At 40.4% G+C, this 24,193-nt stretch overlaps 9 protein-coding genes across 9 annotated transcripts; 5 read left to right on the forward strand and 4 right to left on the reverse strand. All coding sequences in view use genetic code 12, as the record gives it.

Moving 5' to 3' along the window:
• Positions 1–367: 367 nt before the first annotated feature.
• KGF57_002784 (uncharacterized protein) lies at positions 368–5,397 on the reverse strand (the record flags this gene model as incomplete). The annotated part of the gene is made up of 2 exons (XM_051752133.1): positions 368–1,004; positions 1,055–5,397. The coding sequence occupies 2 exons, from the start codon at positions 5,395–5,397 to the stop codon at positions 368–370; spliced, it is 4,980 nt and encodes a 1,659-aa protein (XP_051608611.1).
• Positions 5,398–7,266: 1,869 nt separating this feature from the next.
• On the forward strand, positions 7,267–8,709 carry KGF57_002785 (leucine-rich repeat domain-containing protein; the record flags this gene model as incomplete). Its single annotated transcript, XM_051752134.1, has 1 exon — positions 7,267–8,709. One exon carries the CDS (start codon positions 7,267–7,269, stop codon positions 8,707–8,709), a length of 1,443 nt encoding a protein of 480 aa, XP_051608612.1.
• A 46-nt stretch (positions 8,710–8,755) lies between these two features.
• Positions 8,756–9,859, reverse strand: KGF57_002786 (uncharacterized protein; the record flags this gene model as incomplete). The annotated part of the gene is made up of 1 exon (XM_051752135.1): positions 8,756–9,859. One exon carries the CDS (start codon positions 9,857–9,859, stop codon positions 8,756–8,758), a length of 1,104 nt encoding a protein of 367 aa, XP_051608613.1.
• A 125-nt stretch (positions 9,860–9,984) lies between these two features.
• On the forward strand, positions 9,985–11,228 carry KGF57_002787 (aminoacyl-tRNA hydrolase; the record flags this gene model as incomplete). The annotated part of the gene is made up of 4 exons (XM_051752136.1): positions 9,985–10,251; positions 10,338–10,370; positions 10,431–10,455; positions 10,693–11,228. The coding sequence occupies 4 exons, from the start codon at positions 9,985–9,987 to the stop codon at positions 11,226–11,228; spliced, it is 861 nt and encodes a 286-aa protein (XP_051608614.1).
• Positions 11,229–11,450: 222 nt separating this feature from the next.
• Positions 11,451–12,169, forward strand: KGF57_002788 (uncharacterized protein; the record flags this gene model as incomplete). Its single annotated transcript, XM_051752138.1, has 2 exons — positions 11,451–11,508; positions 11,580–12,169. 2 exons carry the CDS (start codon positions 11,451–11,453, stop codon positions 12,167–12,169), a joined length of 648 nt encoding a protein of 215 aa, XP_051608615.1.
• Positions 12,170–12,280: 111 nt separating this feature from the next.
• Positions 12,281–12,769, reverse strand: KGF57_002789 (uncharacterized protein; the record flags this gene model as incomplete). The annotated part of the gene is made up of 1 exon (XM_051752139.1): positions 12,281–12,769. One exon carries the CDS (start codon positions 12,767–12,769, stop codon positions 12,281–12,283), a length of 489 nt encoding a protein of 162 aa, XP_051608616.1.
• Positions 12,770–12,986: 217 nt separating this feature from the next.
• Positions 12,987–15,320, forward strand: ZCF30 (Zcf30p; the record flags this gene model as incomplete). The annotated part of the gene is made up of 1 exon (XM_051752140.1): positions 12,987–15,320. One exon carries the CDS (start codon positions 12,987–12,989, stop codon positions 15,318–15,320), a length of 2,334 nt encoding a protein of 777 aa, XP_051608617.1.
• A 48-nt stretch (positions 15,321–15,368) lies between these two features.
• KGF57_002791 (uncharacterized protein) lies at positions 15,369–19,040 on the reverse strand (the record flags this gene model as incomplete). The annotated part of the gene is made up of 2 exons (XM_051752141.1): positions 15,369–17,146; positions 17,996–19,040. The coding sequence occupies 2 exons, from the start codon at positions 19,038–19,040 to the stop codon at positions 15,369–15,371; spliced, it is 2,823 nt and encodes a 940-aa protein (XP_051608618.1).
• A 913-nt stretch (positions 19,041–19,953) lies between these two features.
• On the forward strand, positions 19,954–24,171 carry KGF57_002792 (uncharacterized protein; the record flags this gene model as incomplete). Its single annotated transcript, XM_051752142.1, has 1 exon — positions 19,954–24,171. The coding sequence occupies one exon, from the start codon at positions 19,954–19,956 to the stop codon at positions 24,169–24,171; it is 4,218 nt and encodes a 1,405-aa protein (XP_051608619.1).
• Between the last annotated feature and the right edge of the window lie 22 nt (positions 24,172–24,193).

The following is a 24,193-nucleotide window of genomic DNA, read 5'->3' on the forward strand; positions in this document are numbered from 1 at the left end:
AATTATAGCACGCCGTATATTACCTAACGTGTTCTATGTATGCCTCTCTGTTGTCCATGGTGCGATGCTTCATACAGAATAGCACAGAGCATAAAGTACGCCTATAAAGAGTACAGACTCTACACATCACCTTGCACACGACGTCACTGACTATGAGTGCTCACTCATTTTGACTCAGATGACAGAAAACAAAAAAACAAAAACAAAAACAAAAACAAGAACGGCGATAACCTTTCCGCATTAGGGCGATCTTAACTCCACCACCAAACCTTGTGTTACAAACCACCGAACAAATGAGTCACATTTCAAGACTAAAACGCATCCCATCCAGCAAACCAATTGTAACTTTCCGATACCCTCTACCATCTCAGATATACCCGCCTTGCTTCGAAAGCGAGTAAAATATACTGTTTTCATCCCTCAACAACAGTTGCGGAGTATCATATTCAGCAACCTTACCCTGATCCAATACCAAAATCTTGTCACTATCCATGATGGTGTCAATTCTGTGTGCAATGGTCAAAATGGTCTTGTCTTTGAATTGTTCTCTGATTGTCTGTTGAATAATCTTGTCAGTTTGGAAGTCGACAGCAGCTGTAGCCTCATCCAAAACCAAAATTTTACTGGTTTCATTCAACAAAGCCCTTGCCAAGCACAAAAGTTGCTTCTGGCCAGCCGATAAATTTGAGCCACCTTCTTCAATATCAGCATCCAACCCTCTCTTTTTAGGTAGTTCGTCGGGATTTTTGCTCTTCGTTTTCTCTTCCTCAGTTGGCTCTGTCTCCATTTTCTCCACATGCTCTTTCAAGTGTGCTAGTTCCAAAACCCTCCACAACTTTTCATCAGTGTATTCTCCAAATGGATCCAAATTTTCTCTCACAGATGCTCTAAAGGTATGGGCTTCTTGAGGAATGATTGTCAAATGGTGTCTCAAATCGTACAACCCAATCTCACCAATGTTGACTCCATCAATCTCAATGTTTCCCCCAGTAGCTTCAATTATCCTAAACAATGCCAACGTCAAGGATGATTTTCCTGCACCTGTTCTTCCAACAATACCNTCAAGTGTGCTAGTTCCAAAACCCTCCACAACTTTTCATCAGTGTATTCTCCAAATGGATCCAAATTTTCTCTCACAGATGCTCTAAAGGTATGGGCTTCTTGAGGAATGATTGTCAAATGGTGTCTCAAATCGTACAACCCAATCTCACCAATGTTGACTCCATCAATCTCAATGTTTCCCCCAGTAGCTTCAATTATCCTAAACAATGCCAACGTCAAGGATGATTTTCCTGCACCTGTTCTTCCAACAATACCGACCTTCTGCCTAGGCTCAATCTTGAACTCAATGTTTTTCAACACAGGATCCAAGTTTTCTCTATATCTAGTGCTGTAGTTATTGAACTTTACAACACCGTGAGCTGGCCAAGTGAAGTCCGGTCTCTTGTCTTCAATAACTAGCGGTGCTTCTGAGGGCAAGTTGCAGTACTCGATAATACGCTCCAAAGCCACACCACTGACCTGAACTGAGCTCCACGAGTTGATCAAGTTAGTCAATATAGTAGGAACAGTGATAACGTACGTCAAAACGAACCCCACCATGGCTGGAACCAATGGATGGCTACCGGTTAATGAATACACAGACAAAACTGATGCGGCCAACAACGTAGCAGCAGATATAGACTGCAATCGCATTGACAACCATCTCATCACATCAACATTTACAATATTGACCAATGTCCTCTCATCGATAAATTTCTTGCATTTGTGAATAAACCTCTCCTTTTGATGGAAAGCAGTTATGGTATCGACACCGTTCAATGATTCCTGAATGACCGACAATACCGGCGAGTTGACAACAGACAGTAAACGCTTCAACTCTCTAGAAGTGGGGATATACCTCGCTCTGTAGTAGTTGTAAATCACACCCAAAACTAAAATCACTACAATCATCCGAGGTAATGACGCAATAACAACAGTTAATGTAATAATGGCTCTGACAATCAACTGGAGAAAACTTATCAATGTGAATGGCAACGTCATATCCAAATTGGAAACATCTTGAGTGAATCTATTCAATATTCTTCCCACTGGAGTGGTGTCAAAAAATGACATTGGTGAACGCAAGATTGACTTGGCCATAGTGTCATGGAAGTATCCTGCTGCTCGGATGATACAAAATGACCAGAATACAAAATAGCGGAAATAAGTTAAAGCACCACCCAAGGCACCAACACCAAAATATAATCCTAAGAAAAACCCTGGTCTAACTGTTGAATTGTGCTCTTTGTTTATATCTGACCAATCTTTCAAAATATAAGTCTCCATGACATTGAGTAGCATGACGCCGACACTCAGTGCCAAAAATAACGAAAAGTATCCCACATTACTTTGTTTAATGTATTGAAGAAACGTTTTGAATGGAACGGCTCCTTTCTCTTTTCCTTCCTCTTGTACGTCAGTTCTGATCTTCTTTGAAGTGCCAGTAACTTCATCTTCTTCGTCTTCACCCTCATCATCAGCATATACGTGGTCGAGAGATACGACACTGGCACGGCGTTCATCACTGTGTGTAAGCTCCTCTTCAATTACTTTACGAACATCACTTTTGATCTCAGCCTCTTCAAGTTGTTTCAAATCTTGTCCTTGCTCTTCTGCCTCGGGAGTGAGTTGCCTCAGATTATTGGAGCTCTGTCTACCGAATTCGTTGATCAAATTTGCCAAGTCGCCATTCCTTCTCATCACATCGTCGTATTTACCATGTTCAACAACAGAACCTTTGGACAAGAGATAAATATCATTGGCCTCGTGTAAAACAGGAACAGAATTAGTAGCCAAAATCTTGGTACGAGTTCCAATGATTCCATCACTAGCAAGCACTTGCTTAATCAATGCTTTACCGACATGCGCATCGACTGCGGACAAAACATCATCCAAGAGGTAAATATCTGCTCTAGCATATACTGCTCTTGCCAAAGAAAGACGTGCTTTTTGACCACCACTCAACGAGATTCCCTTTTCTCCGACATTTGTTTTGTCGCCATCTGGTAACGTTTTAAAATCAGAAACTAACTCACATGCGATAATTGTCTTTCTGTAGAACTCAGAGTCGTACTTGTGACCAAACAAAATGTTTTCCTTGACTGTACCATTCAAGATCCATGGGTTTTGAGGGCAGTAAGCAATAGATCCATACACTTCCACCTTTGGTTGTGCCTCACTTTCGTTGTCTTGGTAATTTGGTCCTCTGATTGGGATGTCACCGAGAATTGCGTTTAACAAGGTAGACTTCCCACTTCCAACTTTACCCACAACGCAAGTCAACTTTCCTCTATTGGCCACAAAATTGATATCCGTCAACGCCACATTACTTGACGCCTGACCTTCAACTTCATCCTCTTCATCTTTGTAAGTTTTATCAGGTTCACCGAGATTCCATACAAAGTTTGCATTTTCAATTTTAACGGAGTAGGCTCCTTTTGGAAGAGACTCCCTCTTTATCTTTCCCCCTTGATCGGGACTGATTTCCTCCAATGTCAACAACTCAGTCAATCTACCTAAAGACACTTTTGTTTCCACAATACTAACTACCAAGTTTGGAATTATCATCATGGGCTCCATCAACAAATCAAACAAACTCAACGCAGGAAACACAATTTCCGGAGTCAAGGGGATCTTGTACAACCATGCAAAAGCTGCAAAACAGGCACAGCTGATGATAAAGGGTACGCACGTCCATAAAAACTGTGCAAGGGCAATAATGATTCCAATCAGCTTAAGGTTCTGCAACTCTTTGTTGTTTCTAACGTGACTCAACCTTTCCAACATTGGCTTTTCCCAAGAGTACAACTTGATGCTTTTGGCCAGATTGATAATCTCAGTAATCAAAGTAGTTCTTTCATCTTTGTCTTTCATCATTTGACGATAACTAGAAATCACAGTCGCATTCACCATTGTGACCAAAGGTACAGACAATAACGCAGCACCCAATCCAAAAAACGATGCCGTTTTAAAGAATTTGTACAATGCAATGAGACATACGATTAACTTTATAGGAGCCGCTGCGTAATCACCCAACAGTAAAAATAATCCATTGATTTGACCAATATCAACTGAGATATTGTTGATGATATCACCAGTAGGCTTCTTTCTTCTGGACCCAGGGGAAAAATTCAAGGCTTTTTGGTACACCAAGGTTGTGAGTGAGCTTCGAATGCTAACAGCCAACTTATTTTGCAAAATTATCATTTGATTATAGGTGACAAAGTTTCCCACGGCAACCAAAAACATAATTCCTGCCCAATAGTATCCAATAATGATTGGCAGTTGTTCCTCTTCGGTGCTGTAAAGATAGTCATTGAAAAATCCTAGAAATTTCATCAATGCAAATGGCTGAGAAAATTGCAAAAGTGTCTCAACAAATGCTAGGAAAAGATTTGTTAGCAAGTAGCCATAGTATGCCTTGAAAACGGCTGCAAACAAAACTGGTGAGGGTTCATACTTTTCTCTCCTTATCGACGCCCATAACTTGCTAAAAAAATGGGACTTGACTGATTGTTCGTATACCCAGTAGTGCTTTAACCTTGGTGTCACTTCATCACAGGTGAGGTCATCTGCAACTTCTGGAAGTTCTGATAGTTTTATGTCGTCTGTTTTGTACACTTTGTCAATCACTGGTTGTATGAAGCTAAATGAAAGCAGTGAAAAAACTGAAGCTTTATTGTCCTTGTCCTCTACTTGAAAACCAGGTCTGTAGAATCCCGCCTCGATAATCAAAACCAAAACAGATGTGACAAATACGGCAAGTTCTAACCCATAACTTAAAGAGTCGTTCAGGAGAATATAATGCTTCGAAACTGAGTCCTGCACCACAACGGTAGCTAAAAACAACGACTTCACGAACCAGTAAAAAAGTAGTGAGGTCACAGCAACGGTTGATTTCTGGTACTCAATGGCATGTAAAACAGCGGCTAGTGACGTTGTCCCAATGTCGTAAACGAGGTAGTTGTTCCCGACGAAAAAGTAAAGCGTGATGAGCGAGATGGTCTGTGCAACAACCAAGAACACCCGAGCAGATTGGGACCATGACACACCAATTGACTGTCTGCCTGAGAAAGTTTTTGACCTGGCAAGTTGTAAGGATTGGATTGCAATAAAGATTGCAAAAATCACGGAGACACTCTTTCCGACGACATTCAAAAATGAAGGATTCAAGGCGTTCCCATGAGGTGAGTACAATGGAGGCGGAAGACTCAGGTGATGTCCATTGGTGTTGATTGAGTTTGAAATAAAGGTGTCTTTGAAGTTATGTAGTACATCAAGTGATCTGAGGAAGGATAATTCAAAAGTTGAGATTTGAATTTTAGGGACTGTGGAGTTCCCTGAGAAAAGGTTCATCCTCGCTTGCTTTGAGATAGTGTGCACGGAAAAGTCTGGCTATAGAACGAGACTGTTTTGAGTCGATAGTTTTGAACTTTGCGGATATGGTTACTCTATATGAAGTGAAGTTACTTTGATAACAGAAACATTTTTTAGTTTTTTTTTTTTTTTTTTTTTTTTTTCTTTTGCCGCTCGTAATAACGGATTTATTCTGAATTTAGACGTGGCATCTGTCAACAACTTTGTGGTCGTTGACGCATACGAAGTGCAATCAATTAGAGTTATTTAGTTAGTATTTGACGAAGGCAGGCGGCTCACATATAGGCTGGGCTTTATTTCTTAATGACAGAGAAACACTCGGGGGCTTCTTCCTTTTAAATTTCGTCTTTATACCTTCCAAACTTACACCAAATCTGTATATATGAATATCGTCTATGGATAAATGGACGTATGGCACGGCACAAAACGTGGCACGGCATCAAAATTTCTTATCTGTTGGTCTCCTCGGTATCTACAAAAGAATTGCGCGCCACAATTTTCAAGACGTCACAGAAAATAGAAATTGCATGGAATTGCGTTCTCAAACCCACTTGAAATTGTGTAACAGTGTTGTTATTCCCGTAAAAGTTCGGGAATTCTAGTGTAGAATTGATGTAAATGAACAATTTAAGCGAGCATCGGTACCAAAACGGAGATATTTTGAGGATAGTGTGGTGTCTCTAATCCTTCCAATTGAAATTTTGGCCGCCCTTTATCTCGTTTATTCCATGTCAATTTAAAATTCTAGTTCTTTTGTACAGTAGAGCTCATAACCACGCCAATTCATATTCATTCAGCTGTACCGTTCCACTTTTTGTTGGCAATCCCTACTCTGATCGAAATACAAAGAATTTGAAGATATGTCTGCCACATTCAAAAATAACAATGAAATGATCAACCCTTATCTCCGCCAATAGGAGGATACGGCGTGTGTTCACTTGGTTCTTTAAAAGGCACCTGTATGCTCCATTTTGTTAAGCATAAAAGTATCCCCAACACTTACATCCAATTTTATAACAGGCGAAACAACACGAGGAGTTTACCATGCCCACATTATTAAGCAAAATTGATTTTGGATTAGTTATTGGTGGTATCATCATTTTCATAGTAACTACTTTCTGGGACTACAACCAAGGATTAACAATTTGTCTCCGCTGTTCTTTTGCAAGGGGCCTTATGGTAACTGGAGGCTATGTGTGTGTTGTGGGTTTGTTAGTCGAAACAACGAAAGCTGTAACTTAGAGACTAGAGACTAGGAAAATTTTGGCACTTTCACTGGCACTTATCTATTTCATGGGGCTTACTAGAATGGTCCAAGTATATTTGTCTAATAAACATCAACTCTCTCAATTTTGAAATGCAGTAAAAATTCCTGTATCTTGTATTTCACTGTTCACTCGAGTTGGTTAATTTTCAAACATAATTTGCAACTTTTCCTGTCAAAAAATGTTTGCCAAAGGAGAACAAACGTCAGCTCTGCTCAGCTCAGCTTCAACACTGACACTGACACCAGGTAGCACAAAATACCATGCCCAACCTTGCAAGATGGCACTTCCTTGCCCAGAGTGGGTAGCTGAGCCATTGCCATACCACTTTTACAACAACTCTGCCAATTTAAGAACGCGACAAACACGCAGAGTTTGTGTAATAAGGAGCGCGTTCTTTTTTATGAATCAATTCTCCAATTTTTTTGTCTCACTTTTCAAACTCTGTCTATGGTTAATGGTCTCACGACTTAATCTACCGCCTTCATCAATAGCAGTTGCTCGTGAAACCCACTCTTCTTTCTGCCAATACAAAGGCATTGTGCTAACCCATTAAGACCATAGAAGCACATCACAACCTACTATGGAGAAACAAAGTTTCTTATTGCCGTTTGCATTCACCAAATCGTCCTCATTCAACGAATCGGATGTGTTGAACAAAACCCCGAGACAGAAGTCGGTGATTGACGAAAATGCAGAAAGCATTTACCATACAAGAAAAACTTGGGGGTCGCACACTATTGACAGGCCCACTTTACACATAAATGGTGCCGCCCCTTCATTGAAGAGACGAATGGGAAGAAGTTTTAACGACAAAGATGATGTGAAAAAAATAGCTATCGCTAACAGAGATTCAGATTCTAGCTCTGATTTTGAGGAGGAGCCTACAATGGTTGATGAGGATGCGAATGATAACAACGCACAGCTTCCTCCGAGCAGTCCAGTTGGAGATGGTCAGAGGGGAAACGAGTTGATGTCGGAGTTTGATTTCGCTACCAATCCTACCACAAGTTTTCAAATACCCAAGTCTCCCCCTAAAAGGCATGACAACAATCGTGACTCTATTAAGACCTCGCCACAAAAGCCCGTCAGCTCTGAACCAGACTTTGGGATTGATAAGTTTAACAGATACAGAGTCAGTTTCAATGACAGGTTGAAAAACGCACCATCGTCATCCAATGCTGATGATCAAGATGATGAAACAAAACAAGAACAAAGAAGTATTGCTTATAACAAGGCAAGAACAAAGATCTTGGATGCTTTTGAGAATGTGAAGACTGTGATAGACTTGCAAAATATGGGGTTGTATGAAATCCCCGACGAGATCAAAGACTTGAATAACTTGGTCATAATTGAAAGCTTCAGCGAGGAGGCATCCATTGAGTTTCCCTATCAACTCTACCTCACGGGGAACCAGCTATCCCAACTTTCACCTTCTTTGTTCAAGTTCACAAAGCTACAAGTCTTGTCTTTGCGGCGCAATAAACTTAAAACTATCCCGCCATTGATTGGTAAGTTGGAGAACTTGATCGATTTGTCTTTGAGCTCGAATAAGATTGAGTTTTTGCCTTACCAAATTCTTGGATTGACAAAGCTATCAAATTTCACTGCTGGACCAAATCCATTTCTTCCAGTTCCTGAAAATGCAATCACAATGAGTAGCAAAGGTGCTACTACATTTATTCCAAAGTTGAGATCACCAGTCAAGTGTCTAGCGTCTAAAGTCAGTGAATTGCCTACTTTAAAAACTTTGTGTCTCAATATTATTGCGAAGCATGACGTGTCGTACTCGGAGACAAAACTATGGAAGAAACATACTCCAAGAATGCACCATGCACTTATTATCGAAGCTTTAAGAAAGGGCAAGTTTAAAGATACTTGTTGTGAGTGCGATATAATAGTAGTGGAGCCAATGGCTGAGGTTATAGAGTGGTGGGATATATTGCAAAATAGGAATGTTCCTCTCCGAAGACAATTTTGCTCTCAGAGATGTGTCAAGAGATATGAAAATCGATTGGAAGCATAGAATAAACAAAGCAAATAGAGCTGCGCTACTCAAAAAAATTGTCCTCTTATTCAAGCTTCACATAGTTGCTTGGAAATGAACCTTGTTGACCTTTTGTACTCCCAACCCACCAATCGCCGGTGCGTTCCAAAATCTTGATTCTGTTTCCCTTTTTAAACGACAAATCACCTGGTTGAACTCCAGCAAAGTCATACAAAGCATAGCAGAAACCCAAATTTGCTTCGGGTATTGATTTAGTGTAGTCGATGGAACGATTCAACGAGATGATGGACAATCTCTCGATTTTGGTAAAGATATGGTCATTTTTGTCTTTGAAGTGGGTTATGATGTCGCTTGTTTCCTGAATCGAGTGCAATTGCTTCAACCTCCCAACAACATCTTCAAAAAAGTCGTAATTTAGAAATTGGAATTTGATTTGGATTGAAACCACGATTTCCTTCATATAGCTTGAGAATTTTGGAAGACTTGACTTTAGGATGGAGTTGACATTGTCATACTTGATTTTGCAATCATCAATTCTTCGTTTGATTGAGTAAATGCTATTGCTTTGTTTCAAGGAGAGCTCTCCTCGCTCTTGCTTTTCACAAAGTATCTCGTGTTCATTGTATAGTTTGTCATAGTCCAATAGGAAAACAAGTCTGGTGCTAATCCTTTTGGAGACAAGTTTTGATATGCTTCCCACCTCGTCTAACTTTTTATATTCAAAATTCATAAACAGTCTCAACTTCTCTGTAAACTCCACAGCAAGAATGAGATGTTTGTATTTACTAGTTTGGGTCCAAGCATCGTAGGCATCGTCAATGGTGTTCTCTGAGTTCTTAAAGTTACTATAAGGGTCAGCAATATCTTGGAAAGCCAGAGCCACCAACTCAGAATTTCTCAACATTTCCGTAGCTGCATCGGCAAATACTTTAAGTTCCTCTTGCAACTTTCGACAGTTGAGTTCCTGGATTTCGAACAGTGACTCCATTGAGTTAAATTCTTCATCACTAGTGTACGAATTTCCAGCGTAATTAATCTTTTGTTTCAAAAACTGTGGGGTGAGCTTTATTTGTCTCCATTCAAGTCTATTGTTTTTAATGATCTTGTCATCAACTAGCTTGAGAGTTCTGGAGAGCTGGTTGGAGATCCTATTAATCTCTTGATTCATGTTTTCTTTCTTTACAGTGCAGCTGGCATTGCATAAAATTTAGCAGCCAAAAGAAGGAGAGAAAAATTAGGCAGCCATTTGCTTCAGTATATCTACCATACTAACAGTTAGTAAAGCCAAGAATCATGAGCACTATGCACAGCCAGGGCTTGCATCAAGTAGAGACCCCAGAGGATATAAAAAAGCACTTACAACAAAACGGTATGAACTTGAAGGATATTTCTTCGTCTGTAGATTATGGGGCATTGCACACATTAAAGACGTGGGTCAATCAAGAAGGAAAAGAGTTCGAGTTGGACTGGGACAATTTTCAAGAATGCGTTACTTTTATGTTTGAAGATTATTGCAGAGCATCAAGAGAGATACACCTGAAGTTGGTGGAATGTGAAGAAGTAAGTTTCACCTCAACCTGAAAGTAAGAATCGTACTAACGTCTCTGTTATTTTTTGCAGCACAGGAGGGTATTGCTTGAACATAGCTTAAACTCAGACATCACAAGGAGCGAGCCTACGTATGTTGTGTGCATCATGTCCAACCTTGGAAGAACATTTACTAACAGTGACGGATGCAGCATCAACAATATTACAAATTGGGTGGTGAAAAAGGAGAGCGAGATTGATTCCTTTAGATCCTCCATTAAAGCGACTCTCAAATATGTTCAAACTGGTTTCGAAAAAATGAGACTTCCAAAAGAATTGACAAACGGAAATGAAGAGGAGCATATCGAAACACAGTCAATGGAACGATGCTAAGGGGCCTCATTAACGCATACTTGCCCATAAAATCCGATCCATATCTCCAACTAAGAAGATGTCTTTTTATTTGCTCAATAGGAAATCCCGAACCTCAATACAATGACACAAGACATAATGTCGGACACAGAGTGATGGACCAATTGATTCAAATTTACTGGAAAGATCACTTGTATCAAAAAGGAAACTACTATTTCTCGCGAAAATATCCCAACATTATCCTTTTCAAGTCGGACTCGACTTTGATGAACCTCCAGGGCAAAACAGTCTACAAAAACTTTCAACAATTTCATAAGCAATCGCTGTTGATAGTGCTTCATGACGATTTGGAACGCGATTTGGGAAAGTTCCAATTTCGAAAAGCAGGAACAAGCTCAAGGGGTCACAATGGTCTCAAGTCGATTGACGGAGTTTACAAAAATAAGTATTCAAAAATTGCTGTTGGAATAGGAAGGCCGAGCTCGAAAAGTGTAACAAACTATGTTTTACTGAAGTTTGACGATAAAGAGAAGGAGGTATTGGATTTCGAGGTGATTCCGAATATAGCTAAGGAATTGGAAAACATTATTGAGGCGGATTTGGATAGGCAGAGAGACAAAAAGGTCAATGGAAGTTGACACGTGGTAGCGAGTGAGTCAATAATTGATCGATGTGGTTTTGGTTTTGGTTTTGGTGGTGGTGTGTATATATATGAATCACGCACATACTCAGAAAAAGTAAAGTACAGAATCATATACAGAGTGCAATACTCTTCTTGTATTTAGCCACTTCATATCTTTAACAATCAACGGGTTTGTCGAGTAACTTATTTCCTGCGCTTGATTTTGAATGTAAGTCAAATGCAATTCTCCATCGAGTTAGTTGCCGAGAGGTCCGTGTTACGGGAATCTATCAAGGGTATGTCCGCAGTCGCAATAACCACAGCACACGCTGTATCGCGTTTCCTCACATACTAACATCATGTACAGGCATATTATGGACCATATTTTTCAATAGGCTATTTGGGCCAATCACCCCTACCTCCAGAGAGTTTCTTGATGTCACATACCCACTGGTAACCAACTTGCCGGATTTGGATTCACTAATTGATGAAAAAACAACCACGTTTATACGCACATGCATTGAAGGCAAAGCACTACCGGCAAACGGTACCATTACTGTTCAGTTTTGGAATAAGTCTAATGGCAAGAGAAAGAGCTCTGGATGGTTTGGTCGAGAGTACGAGAGTGATGATTTGGAAGCGTGGGAAACGTGGCGGATAAACATTGAGTCGCTCCCTATAGAGGAAAGACCTAGCATGAATCGTCCGAAACTGACAAGCCTCGAATCTTCAAGAGCGGTTACCGTCTCCATGAAAAGTTTTGAAGAATCGTTGACTAAAATATATGATTTTGTTGATAATCACAAAGAACACGTCCCACCAATAACTTCACTTGAGAGCTCACCGTTCCCATACACAATTAAGATTGAACAAGACAGGAGGAGATCTACAGGAGAGAAGCGCCACTCTGACGGGGATGAAGGATGGGGGTCTTATATCAAGAAAATACTAGATTGAAATGCAAAATTTACATATCATAGATTTGCCAAAGTATTAAACAATGTTACGGTGCCCGTTAATAGGATCTATATATAGAAATTGTGGTGCTATATCCGTACCAATTCAAAGCTACAAATTTGCCGAAAGCAAGCCCTCTTCTCCTCTGACTAAAATACACTCATCCTCTTCAATAACCTTATCGAATTCACCCAATTGTTCAGCTAAGTCCAAGACTTCTTGGTCGTAGCTACCAGGTTGGAACCACAATCCCTTGATGACGGACTTGTAATTGTCTACAATGGAAATCTCCTTCAAAGTTGCCACAGTTATCGGAGGAGGAGTCAAAAATGAGATGCTCAAACCGTCAACTGCAGAAGTCTTGTAATTCTTCAAGTTCTTGTGCTCCTCAATAGCTTTGATTATCTCGGAAACATTTGGTACGACTTGTTGTCCCAAAATTTCTTGCTCCTTGGGGTTGATGGGGATAGCTGACAAATCGTGCTTCACGTACCAGTTCAAGATTTTATATCCAAACTTCGATGGGTTATTAGATGCTCCAGCAACAGCATACTGCCTATTAGGACCAAAGAATGATTTAATTTTGCTTTTCATGGACATTTTGAAGACGTGTGCTTTTGTAAGCCGGAAGTTGGGGTGTTTTTCGATAAAAAAAAATAATGGGGTTCCAAAAGCAAAAAAATAAAGTACGCGGCAACGGGGTATTGATTGTGGCTGCCGCGCTACCTCGGTTAAAAAAGGACAATGAAACCTTTTTCCATGCAAAGACACTTTTGGCATCGCGTAAACAAGATATCACGATACCTCTGGTATAACCATGACTAAGGAAAAGAGAACCAAGCCATGCTGCAACTGCAAGCGATCCAAAGTCAAATGTGTGTACGAAGGCTCCTTGCCATGTGAGCGATGCCTCAAAACTGGTCAATCTGCCACATGTCAATTTGTGCACAAGCTTCCTTCTTTGAAACTACCGTCGTTGGAATCAAAGGATCCAGCGCTTCCTCCAGTTGCGCCAATTTCACTAAATTCGATAAATGTAATGGGCGCTCAAAAGTCTCAAGCACCAAGCATGTCAGCTTTGCTCCCAAGTAGGAGCGCTTTTGCACCACCTCCGTTCAAGGATCGATTATCCCCTATTCCTTCAGCTAACCACTTGCAGCCACGTTCAAATAGAGATGCTCAGTGGAAAACGGATATCGAACAGCGCTTGAACTCGTTTGACAGCAAAATAGACTCCTTAGTGAATCTACTAAAACTGAACCAACAACAAACAAATGGGGAGTGGGATCGAACATCACCCAGCGCACAAGTACATTCACAGACCCACCAATACTATTATCCGCGAGAGCTACGTGAAAGCAGTAACGAACTGCGCTATCTACACCCATCCAGTTCTAATTCGTTTGATCACGATACGAAGCGACAACGACTAGATAATTATCGACGCGACGATGAGGATGACATTACTCGCCATAGCAAAAGCCTGCCCCCGCCTCAAGATTTCCGAGCTGGATTTCTTTCCAAAACTGAGGCCAAAGATCTTTTCAAGTTTTTTGACTCCAATATAGCACAGCAGTTGTTCGGGTTCGAAATATCAAAATTCAAAGTCGATGACATATGGGAGACGTGCCCGGTTTTAGTTTGTGCCATCTCAACCATTGCTTCGATCCATCATCCTCAACTTTCTCATAAATCATCGCAACTACAGGTGTACTTGCGAGATATTTGCGGTACGCTTTTCTATCAAAATCGACCAACTGATAAAACAGGCGCTTTCAACACGATTGTTGCTTTGATACTCTGTAGCTTCTGGTTATCGGACTCTCAAATGTTTACAGGATTGGCCCTCCAAATTGCCAAGGAGTATGGGTTGAACAATCCCAAATACGGGAAAAACAAGGATGATTTGAAGCTTTGGTATTTGCTATACGTGTTGGATGGACAACAGAGTATGGCATTCAATAGACAACCCCTAGTGAGCTCACAAGAGTATTCTTTGAAGCACAGCCGAGAGCTTCTCATCAATGAGGATGAAAAGAAGATATCGCAAGCCAAAAAACAGTTGGAGCAAAAGATTGAGCGAAATACCATTGTCAGCGACACTGTTGCCGACGAGAAAGAACATCAAATCCTACTCAAACAAAAGTTTACTGATCTCAGATTAGTTTCCCAGGTCGAATATAACCAAGCATTAAGTGAAGCCTTTCGTGGCGATGCATGGGACTTGTTAATGCCATCTACGTTTGGAATCCCATCCAAAAGCAATCTTGAGTTGGACAAATGGATGGTGTCTTGGACTGTGTTGCTAGCTCCTGGAAACTATGGAGCAGTGTGGTCTACAAAGAGTACCTTGATATATTACAATTTTGCCAAAATGCATATAAACTCGACAGCTGTCCGTCAACTTGCCATGAGTCCAAACCATGATGGCCTATTCCCAGCATGGGACAAAAGCATTGAAAAAACTGCATTTCAAACGCGTAAGAAGGTGCAACAACAGGATGGGGAGGAGGAGGAGGAGGAAGAGGAACTTGATAGCGAGGATGATTCTGACTCTGATTCGTTACATGATGAAGATGATTTCATCTCCAATAAGGAGTTGGTCTCACCTGATAAAGCTGCTATTAACGCTAGCATAGCCTTGAATGCAGCCCACACTGTAATAAATTTGGTCATTAACGACAAGGACATTCTTGACAATTTGAAGTATGTTCCGGTTCACATACACATAATGCTATACTATGCTGCATTGCTACTCATCAACCCGCCGTCGAAATCAAACAATGTTTCGGTCACACTAACGAAGGAGATTTATTACGACAAGTTACTTGACAACTTGCGAACTGTTAGTTTGCTCAAAAAAAAGATTTACAGTAATTTGCCAATAGATTCCAATTTCGGGTCCCGATTTATAAAGAGCTTGGAAAATTTGGAACAGGAGAAAGTGGTTGAGATTAAGGACTTTATGCACTCCATCCAAGATCAGGAATTGAGGTTTGCGTTTGAAAAAAAGGTGAACGCTTTTGTTGAAACTAGCGATAACATTGTTGAGTTGTCTGAGTTTAGTGAAAGTGGTGAGAGTAGTAGAGCTAGTACGCCTAGAGCTGAAAAAATCAGTGCCTGGCCCGGCTCCCATCATGGCCATCCATAAGATGTTGGAAAGGTATCTTGTGTATGAACCTCTAAATACAGAGCCTATTCACTTTAGAAATTCGTCTTGTAGTAACTCGGAAACGCTCGCTCTATCGTTTGGGTCCCATATGAATGCACGTCTCAAAAAACTAAGAAATAGCTTTGACGACGTAAGACCCGAACTTCCAGTGCCTAAACACACCTCCAAATTTTTCGAGTTGAGCTTGAATTGCTTCTTTGTGGAGTTTGTTGCCGATTTATAGTGATTCAAAATAGACATGTTAATTTTGCCATTAAGATCAAACACCTTATACAATAACGTCTTTTTGATTTGTCTTTCATTTGGTCTATGCAATGACAAATTCATATCTTTGGAAGACTGTAACAAGCTCCTTGTCAATTTTGCGCGCATTTTCAATATGGTCGACGAACGAGGTGCTCCAAAAATTTCCAACATCAACCCGATTTGATCAATCTCATTCTTTCCAGCTAATAAAGGGGATCCTGTAAAAAGTTCCGCCATGAGGCAGCCGAGTGACCAGATATCAATCTTGTTGTCATAATTTGCTCCCAATATGATTTCAGGAGCTCTGTAATATCTTGATTGGATATATGTGAAGGACATTTTATCGTCAAAACAAGAAGATCCAAAGTCTATCAACTTAACAACAATACTTTTACCCTGTGTATGTGGCGGAAGCTTGATCATCACGTTCTCTGGCTTAACGTCGCAATGTATTATTTTCAAAGAATGTAAATAGGCTAGTCCATTGAGAATCTGTTTCGCAAACTGTTTCACCAAATCAGGGGAGAATCCTCGAAACTGAGTAATCTCAAGTACGGAATATAAGTTGAGTGATAACACTTCAGTGACGATGCAAATGTGACTACGAAAGTTGAAATGTTCGTAAAATTCAAGTACATTTTCATGTTGATTGCCTTTCATGTGCTTGAGCATTTTGATTTCATTAACAGACTGGATGGATGAGTTGAAGTTGTTGTTTATGATCTTGATTGCAACTACGTTGTTGCGCTTGAATTTGTGATCTTTCGCCAAAATGACATTCCCAAAGGACCCATTGCCAATGCTGTGCAATATTTGGAACCGGTAGTTGATGTGCTCGTTTGGAATAACGATGTAATTCCCTTCCTTATCGTCAAAACCGAAATTATTACCATAACTTTTCAAGTTGATATTTCGCTCATTTGTAGTGGGCACGTAGTAGAGGCTCTCTTTTCGTAGTATCTCGCCTCTTTCATATATATTGAGCAGGTTTAATGCAATCGTGTTGACATCTAATGGAGTTTGCATGGAATCAGATGCTGCTTCGTAGTGTGTATTTTCAAACAACATGGGATCTTTGCGGTGCAATATACTATATAGCTCTGCTAATGTTTGGACTTTTTCTGCATTAGAAGGCTTGGGTATATTGGCATGCGGTTTCATCCCATTTGATTTGGGTTTCAGGGTATATAGTCTTTGAAACACATCAGACAGGCCGGGTATAGGTTGAGTTATATGTCGCCTTGGACTTGATGATAATTTTTCGTTCACAATCACCTGTGGTTTGCTTTTAGTAGGTGAATCATTCAAAAATTCAAAGCCAGTGGCATTGCTAGTAATTTTTGTATCCTTGGATGTATTCTGATACAGCCCTACCTTTCTGGTACGATAACTGTGTGATAATTGTCTAGAATGTTCGAATTTCTTCTTAACAGAAGAGGCAGTACCACTTGAGCTTGACGTCAGCAAAGCCGAGTTGAGAGGATTTGAGCTTTGCCTTTTCTGAATTGATGATGAAGTAGCTCTCATGAATGAAAATTGAAAGTCCTTCTTCGACGCCGCTGTTTCCGAAAGGGGGCATGGGCATGTTAGTCCCTGACTATTGTCTCTTTGCACACGTTGCTGCCGCCTCACTGTACTGAGAGACTTTATATCGTTATCCCGTGTCTTTGTCGGAGTTACAAATTGCTGCGGTTGTTGAGGTAGTTGAGGCGCAACCGGATTTTTTGGATATAGATGTTGTGGGTACGCTTTTCTTCGTCTCGGCGATTTGTTAATATCGATGCAGGAAAATTGATCTTCAAAGAGAGCCATTCTCGTTTCCATATGTGATTCACTGTTGCCGAGACTCTCTGGAAGTTGTGTAAGTATAATGGTCTTAAGGGAGAAGATGGTTTATTGCGGTGAATGAGCGTTTGTGTGTGAAATCAATTATCCTAATTTGGAAATGGTAAATATTATCTAGCGCTACCGGCTGTATTTTAAAAACCGATAGATCTAATATCTGACGGTTACCAAAGCGGGAACAAAAAGAGAGCTACTTGAGATACTACACTGGTAAAATCTGATTTACGTCTTAGAAGAAGGCACTCTCTATATTCATTGACTGTTTTGTCTCTTGTGTAGACGGATCATCTCCTCAACATGCTTTCTTTTACTATTTGCACTCACATTCTTTTTGTGTCTTCGACTGTTCAAATGTAGGGACCAACTATCTTCCCCCACTGCCACAAATGGCTCACTGTTCTTATCTCTGCAAACATCGCACTTATAGTGTCTCCATCTTTTCTCTGATCCAATGGTTTTGTTACTTACTAAATTCGACTTCTCCGTTGAAAGGCTGGCAAGGTTATCAGGCGCCTCCGCCAATGTGATGTTTCCTTGAAAGAACTGGTGGGCAATAGATAAACCACGTTCGCAGACGTTAGTTTTCCAATGAGTCAAGTCTGTGGCGTCTAGAAGAAAAAGTCTTCCGCCATTCACATAGTTAAATTTTGATTCTTTCTTGAGCTCCAACTGTAAGGTCTTTTGTATCCATTTCACCTGATATTTGGCATACTGTCTGGTACGTATCTTCATTCGGTCAATACCATTTGCAAAAGCTTCTGGGTTTTGTTTTTTATTTTCCAACCAAGGCAAAAACTCTTTAAACCCAATGATTTGAAATATTCCACTGGTGCTGTCCCCGTTATTTTGTGCATAGTATCGATACAATTCGTCAATTTCTTCCCTAGCACCAATCTCCATCATCTTGTCCACTCTTTTGTCTAAACGGTCCTGTAGCACCTGGGGTTCTGAGTAGAGCCAAAAGACCAAAGTGTTGTACTTTAAAGAGCTTTTCTCCAACTCATCCAATTTTTGTTCAATATACAAATCTGAAGGCTTTTGGCCAGTCGTATACCATATCTCAACTGCTCGTCGTAGTTTCCTATGGTCCTGTGGGTGGAATTTTTCAGCAACAAGTGGGTCAATCCTTTTCAACTCTTGGAATAGAATGTCAGTGGGGCCATCCAACAAACCCAACTCAGCTTCAGTCAACTCCCTCTCCTTCTTTTTTTCCAAGGTTTTGTTATTGAAGAGGAGCGACTGGAGATAATAGTGGGTTCCGCCAACGATGATTGGAACCTTACCACGCAAATGTATGTCTTCAATTGCATGGTGTGCTTCTTTATTAAACCTGTGAATGAAATATTCTTCGCTCCAGTCAACATGATCCATGATGTGATGCGGGATACCGTCGCGCTCCTGCATCGGGTGTTTGTTGGCAATAACGTCGACACCTTTGTAGACTTGCATGGAATCAGCGTTGATAACTTCACCATTGATCTTTTTAGCCAACTCGATACTGAACTGCGACTTCCCCACTCCAGTGGTACCAACGATACTAATAATCGGTTTCTTTGTCGGTAGTGTGCTCATCTGTGCCGTCAAGTATCTGAATAATCTAGATATCATACATTAAAACATACTCTTTGGTGGATTATCACTGATGACATGTCTCTGCTTGTCGTAATTTTCCATTTTTTTTTTTTTTCGAGTCAAATTTCTGCGACAAGAAAGTGGTCTGTGAAACGACAGCCAATTCATCATTACTTGCTTCAAATGTGGTACAGAAAGAGGTATAGATAATAGAAATGTGTTGAAATCACATTTTAATTGAATATTGGCTAGCATGAGATTGATTGTATGTCATTATTTGGTTCCGTTTGAGAAGCTGAATTTTTTTTTTTTTTGCAACAATTTTGAAACATAATTTAATACAAAAACAAGGAAACTATTTAACAGTTGATTCTTACAACAACTTCTAACAGTAATGATATAGGCTATTCTGATCAATTAAACCTATGATCTCTCCTGTAGTATGGAAAGCTGTGTGTGTTTCTAAATGATAAGTAGAGTAGTTTCAAAAGCAAGTGGTAGCTCTCTTGTCTTATCAATCTCTTTATTGTTGTTTTGTAGTTCACTATTTTGTATACAGGAAATTCCTTATCCTTATCCTGTCTTCACTTTCTTTGCCGCATTCCCCCCTCTCCCTTCCCCCCCCCTTTTTATTTTTTAATGTCTCACTGTTTCCCGTTTTCCCCATTATGTCCCTTTTAATTTCTACAATCAACGTTTTCCAAGGTTTCTTCTTTATTCAACTTTCAATTAGCTTCATACATCTCCTTTACCTTTGAAGTTCAAAAAGCCTGAATACAAAGTCTGTTTTCTTATCAAGCCTTAGTTGCAATTTCCGACTCCGCAAAAGCTGGTACACACTAATTATATTTGTTGCTATTTGATACACCGTAACCAAAGACACTAATACAGCGGATTTTGCAAGACTGTATAACCTCTTTGCCATCTCTTCCGATTACCGATTCGACACATGATGCTTTCGAGAAGGGTTGTTACTAAACACTTGGCTAGAACTACACTTGCAAAAGCGCCACAGTTTGTTCTCCCCGTGTGCTCCACAATATCCAAATATTGCGATCCCGTAGTCCAATCCAGGACCTCAAAAATATTCACAAGGGAATACGCTACACACGTTGAAGAGTATGAAATTGACTTTATATCTTTAAAGAAGAAGAACAAGAGGAAAAGTGACAATAGTAACGACAAGTTGGATCTTGATACTCCATTACCCAACTTTGAAATCAAGCGTCCAGAAAATGTCGATTTCCCATACCACAGGATCCACGAATACAACGAGTCATTAATGGAAGACTTGTTAGAGTGGCACGACTGGGACTATAAATTGATCAACGACGATGGAATTTCCGAAGGTCTTTCGTACACGAAATGCTATTACGATGAGTTGAGAGTATTTGAGCGATTCTTGCAAGACACATTTAACTATAGAATCAAAAACTTTGCTGATCTTTCTGGTCTGGAAATTGTCAACACTTTGTTCATATTTAAAGATTATTACACCAGGGGGGAAGTTCCAGAGGTGACAGATGCCAAAAAGGCAGGGTACGATGAGATGGTACAATATTTTATCGAATTTGTCAACAAGGATGCCCAGTTTCCACAGGAGATTGTGAAGGATTATCTCCCACAAGTTAAACGCGAACGAGAAATTAGTGACTTTCTCGACTTGGGTTTGTATTTTTACGTTCCGGAATTGGAGTCTTTGGATCGGGAATTTAATTTCAAACGAGTTCGATCAAAAAAAGACTTGATACTTCAGATTGACAAGACTGTCAATGAATTTGATCATTTCTTGGAGGAAAACAAAAGTGCAAACGAAGCATTTTTCAAAGTTTTGGTTCAAGTTGAGCGTTACAAAGCACTACGCGATAAACTTGCAAAATCAATTACACCGTTGAAAACAATCAAAGCCATCTTTGAAAAACATGATTTTGATTCAGCAGTAAGAGCTTCTGTGTTTGAAGATTTGGAAGAGGAGTTTGACACAGAGGAAATCGAAGAGTTGGTTTCCGAGTTGGGTGTGTTGTGGAGTATGTTTGAATTTGGGAACTACATCCCTGCTACTTCCAGGTATGAGGTATTGGCTCCTCGTTTGTACGAAGTCTCTGTTACCCCAAATCATCGACTCAAAGATGAGGCAAAGTACTTGTTGGAAACGTTGACCACGGACCAGTTGAGGTCCGGCAAGCTTCTCCACTCTCTTACTGATTACAACTTTCACACCTCAAAGTACAAATTTACTGGAAATTTGGAAGAGGATTGGACTTTGAATCACTTGCTTAAGTGGGGCTTTGCTTTGGAAAATGCCGCCTTTGCGGAAAACGGATATGATTGGATCGACTTTGACCACGAGGACTGGACTACTTGTGAAGCATTCTATTGTATGGACAAGTACCTTATCCAAAGATTGGCTGAAACTCCGGAGATTTTGATAAAGTATTTGAAATTGAAAGGTGACAGCTTGACAAGGTGTCTTCCAAAGGATTCTCCCATATTTCAACAACGAAAAGCACTTTCAAAGACAAAGGAGCAATTGGGTGTTGATTTCTCTTTCTATGCAGATGCCAATCACCTCGCCAATGATATGAAAGAGAGATTATCATTACCAAGAGGGTCCATTGACAATTTGAGCCAAGCAATCGAGGCTTCCACGAAGTACATTGGTAACCACTTGGAGGTTTTGGACGAGCTCGTGAGAGAATTTAAAGAGGACGCACCAACCGACAAGCATGCTGCTAATTTACAATATAAGCAAATTCCAGACTGGTTACGTCTCGAAAATCACGTACCAGAAATTGAATTTCTCAAGAACTTGACGGGAGGTTTTGGTGACAAGACAAGGGTCATATCGGTAATTGATAGCGTTACTAAAGTGATCTTGGAAGATAACAACACATTTCCTGAGATAAATCATGGTAGTTTACTTACTTTGCGGGCCAAGTTAAAGGAGTTTTCATATAACAACACTACGGACTGTTTGGAGATCTTGAATACTGTTGCACTTAATAATGATGTTTTTGCACATTTTGAAAAACAAGTCAAGGAGAAGTCACAAGTTTTGGAGACGCCTTATGTGCAAATACCCGACGAGTTGGAGTTGTCCAATTTCGTTACCGAGTTACGTAAACTAAGAGACGCACTTGGTGGTACTCCATTCAAAGAACATACCAGTGATGAGGTGTTGAAGGCCTTGGATTACCAAATAGAGCGTTTTTTTGATGGTGAAGAGAACAACTCGCTCATCTCAAGTAACTCTGACTCCTTTAGATACATCAGATTAAAGAGAAGATTGGGCAGATTGTTTGATATGAATGGGAGAAATACAGAAGCGTTGGACGTATTGCTTAATAGCCAAGCCGTTTTTGAGTCCTTTGAGAAGGAGAAGAAGGAAAAGGAAGCAGTGGAAGAAACTAAAGAGTACAGGCAAATGCCAAACGACTTTTTCTTAGAAGAGTACGTTCTTGAATTGAAGCAATTGAAGGACTCGTTACATATTGAAAAGTTTGCAGATGTTTACGCTGATGATATTTTGGCCAAGATAACAGAATTGTCGAAAGCAAACTACTCAACACAGGACAAGAAATTGATTTGGCACAAATTGTACAGAAACTTGGCGTTGCTTTTCAAGCACAATCATGGAGCAACATTTGTTTTGGACAATGTTTTAACTAGCGCTGTTGAATTGGAGAGATTGAATAAGTCTGTATTGTCAAAAGCAAATAATCCAATCGGAGATCAAATGAGATTTTTGCAGAAGGATGAGTATGACGTGTTGGGTGCCTTTTTAACTGCATCGAGATTGTTGTACAAGTCTGATGTCACTAATGTATCCAAGAATGAGTTTAACAGGTTGGTTGATGAATACGTTGCAACCTTGGATGCCACGTCGTTAGGCTATTTGTTCAAGAAGGATATTCTTGAATCATTGAAGAGCTACAATGATGTGGTTGAGCACTATCCTGCCTTCATTGTATGTGTTTACGGAATGGCCAAGAACTTGGCTGAAGAGGTTATTACCAAACAAAGATTACTGGAGTTTTACACTGACTTGGCTCGAAGCGTATCTGAGGAAGCCAAAGCAGCCGAAAAGGACAGATTAGATCCAATGCGTGCTGTTGCACCTTTGGTGACAGAGGCTGGAAATGTTGAAGAGGTGACAAGCGAAACAACGCCAGATGTCGAATTCGAATACGACATTAGAGAGTATGAACCAGTGAAGACTAGTACAGAAACGACGGCAGATTTGAGGCCCCGCCCTTTGAGCTCTTTGGACAAGAAGAAGTATCAAGACTCCGAGCAGTATATTGCTGATTTGGACAATCAGAGAGAGATCGAATCCAAAGATGAGGCTTTTGAGGACGCCGTTAGAGCCGCATTTGCATCTGCTTTACAAGAGGAGGGGGTGAAGGAGATTAAAGCTGAGAAAGGTGACGAACTCAAACCACATACAAGATGGTCAAGAGCACCGAAGGCAGCGGTTAGGGCCACATCTTCCATAGACACTGCAAAGCTAGAGGAATACCTTTCGAAATTGAAGCAGGATGAATTGTCAAAGCAAAGGCAAGAAGATGCTTACAAATGGAGCAAAGAGAGATACAACCAGTCGTTGGCCACATCTTCCAAGAAGTATTTACTTTTGAGTTTGGTAGGTGATGAAATATCTGTATCTCCAAACTTGCTCCAAAACGAACTTTCTCAGGAGAGGGACATTTTTGAGATTTTGAACCAGTTTAGTGATCAAGAGCTCGCACTCGTGAATGACCGATTGCAGAGCTTACAGAGTGACAACTACAAAGTGGTTGGATACAAGATCGATGGTGGGCGCAAGTACTTGATTTTGGAGAATGAAGGTAGCAGAGATGATGGATACAGGAGAAATTCTGGCAAGTCTTCTTGGAGCAAGCGCGTAACTACTGGTGCAGTTGCTGGTATGCTTGCGTATCTTGCTCTAAACTTTGTCCCAGATGAGCCAAAGGGGGCATCAGAGAGACAAGCAGTGGGATCTGCTGATCGTACTTCAACTCTCGAGAGGTCGGAGCCGATCGAAACAACAGTAAATGCACCCGCATCTTCAACACACGTACCTGATTTGTCAGGGCTGGAAGAGCGTGTAGAGGACCAGAAGAGGTTTGATTTCAGGAATATCTTGTGGAGCAAAAAGAGAGATTGAGATTACAATACAAACCGAATAC

Source organism: Candida theae, assembly GCF_024610275.1.
Source record: "Candida theae strain CBS 12239 chromosome Unknown scaffold3, whole genome shotgun sequence".
NCBI lineage: Eukaryota > Fungi > Ascomycota > Pichiomycetes > Serinales > Debaryomycetaceae > Lodderomyces > Lodderomyces theae.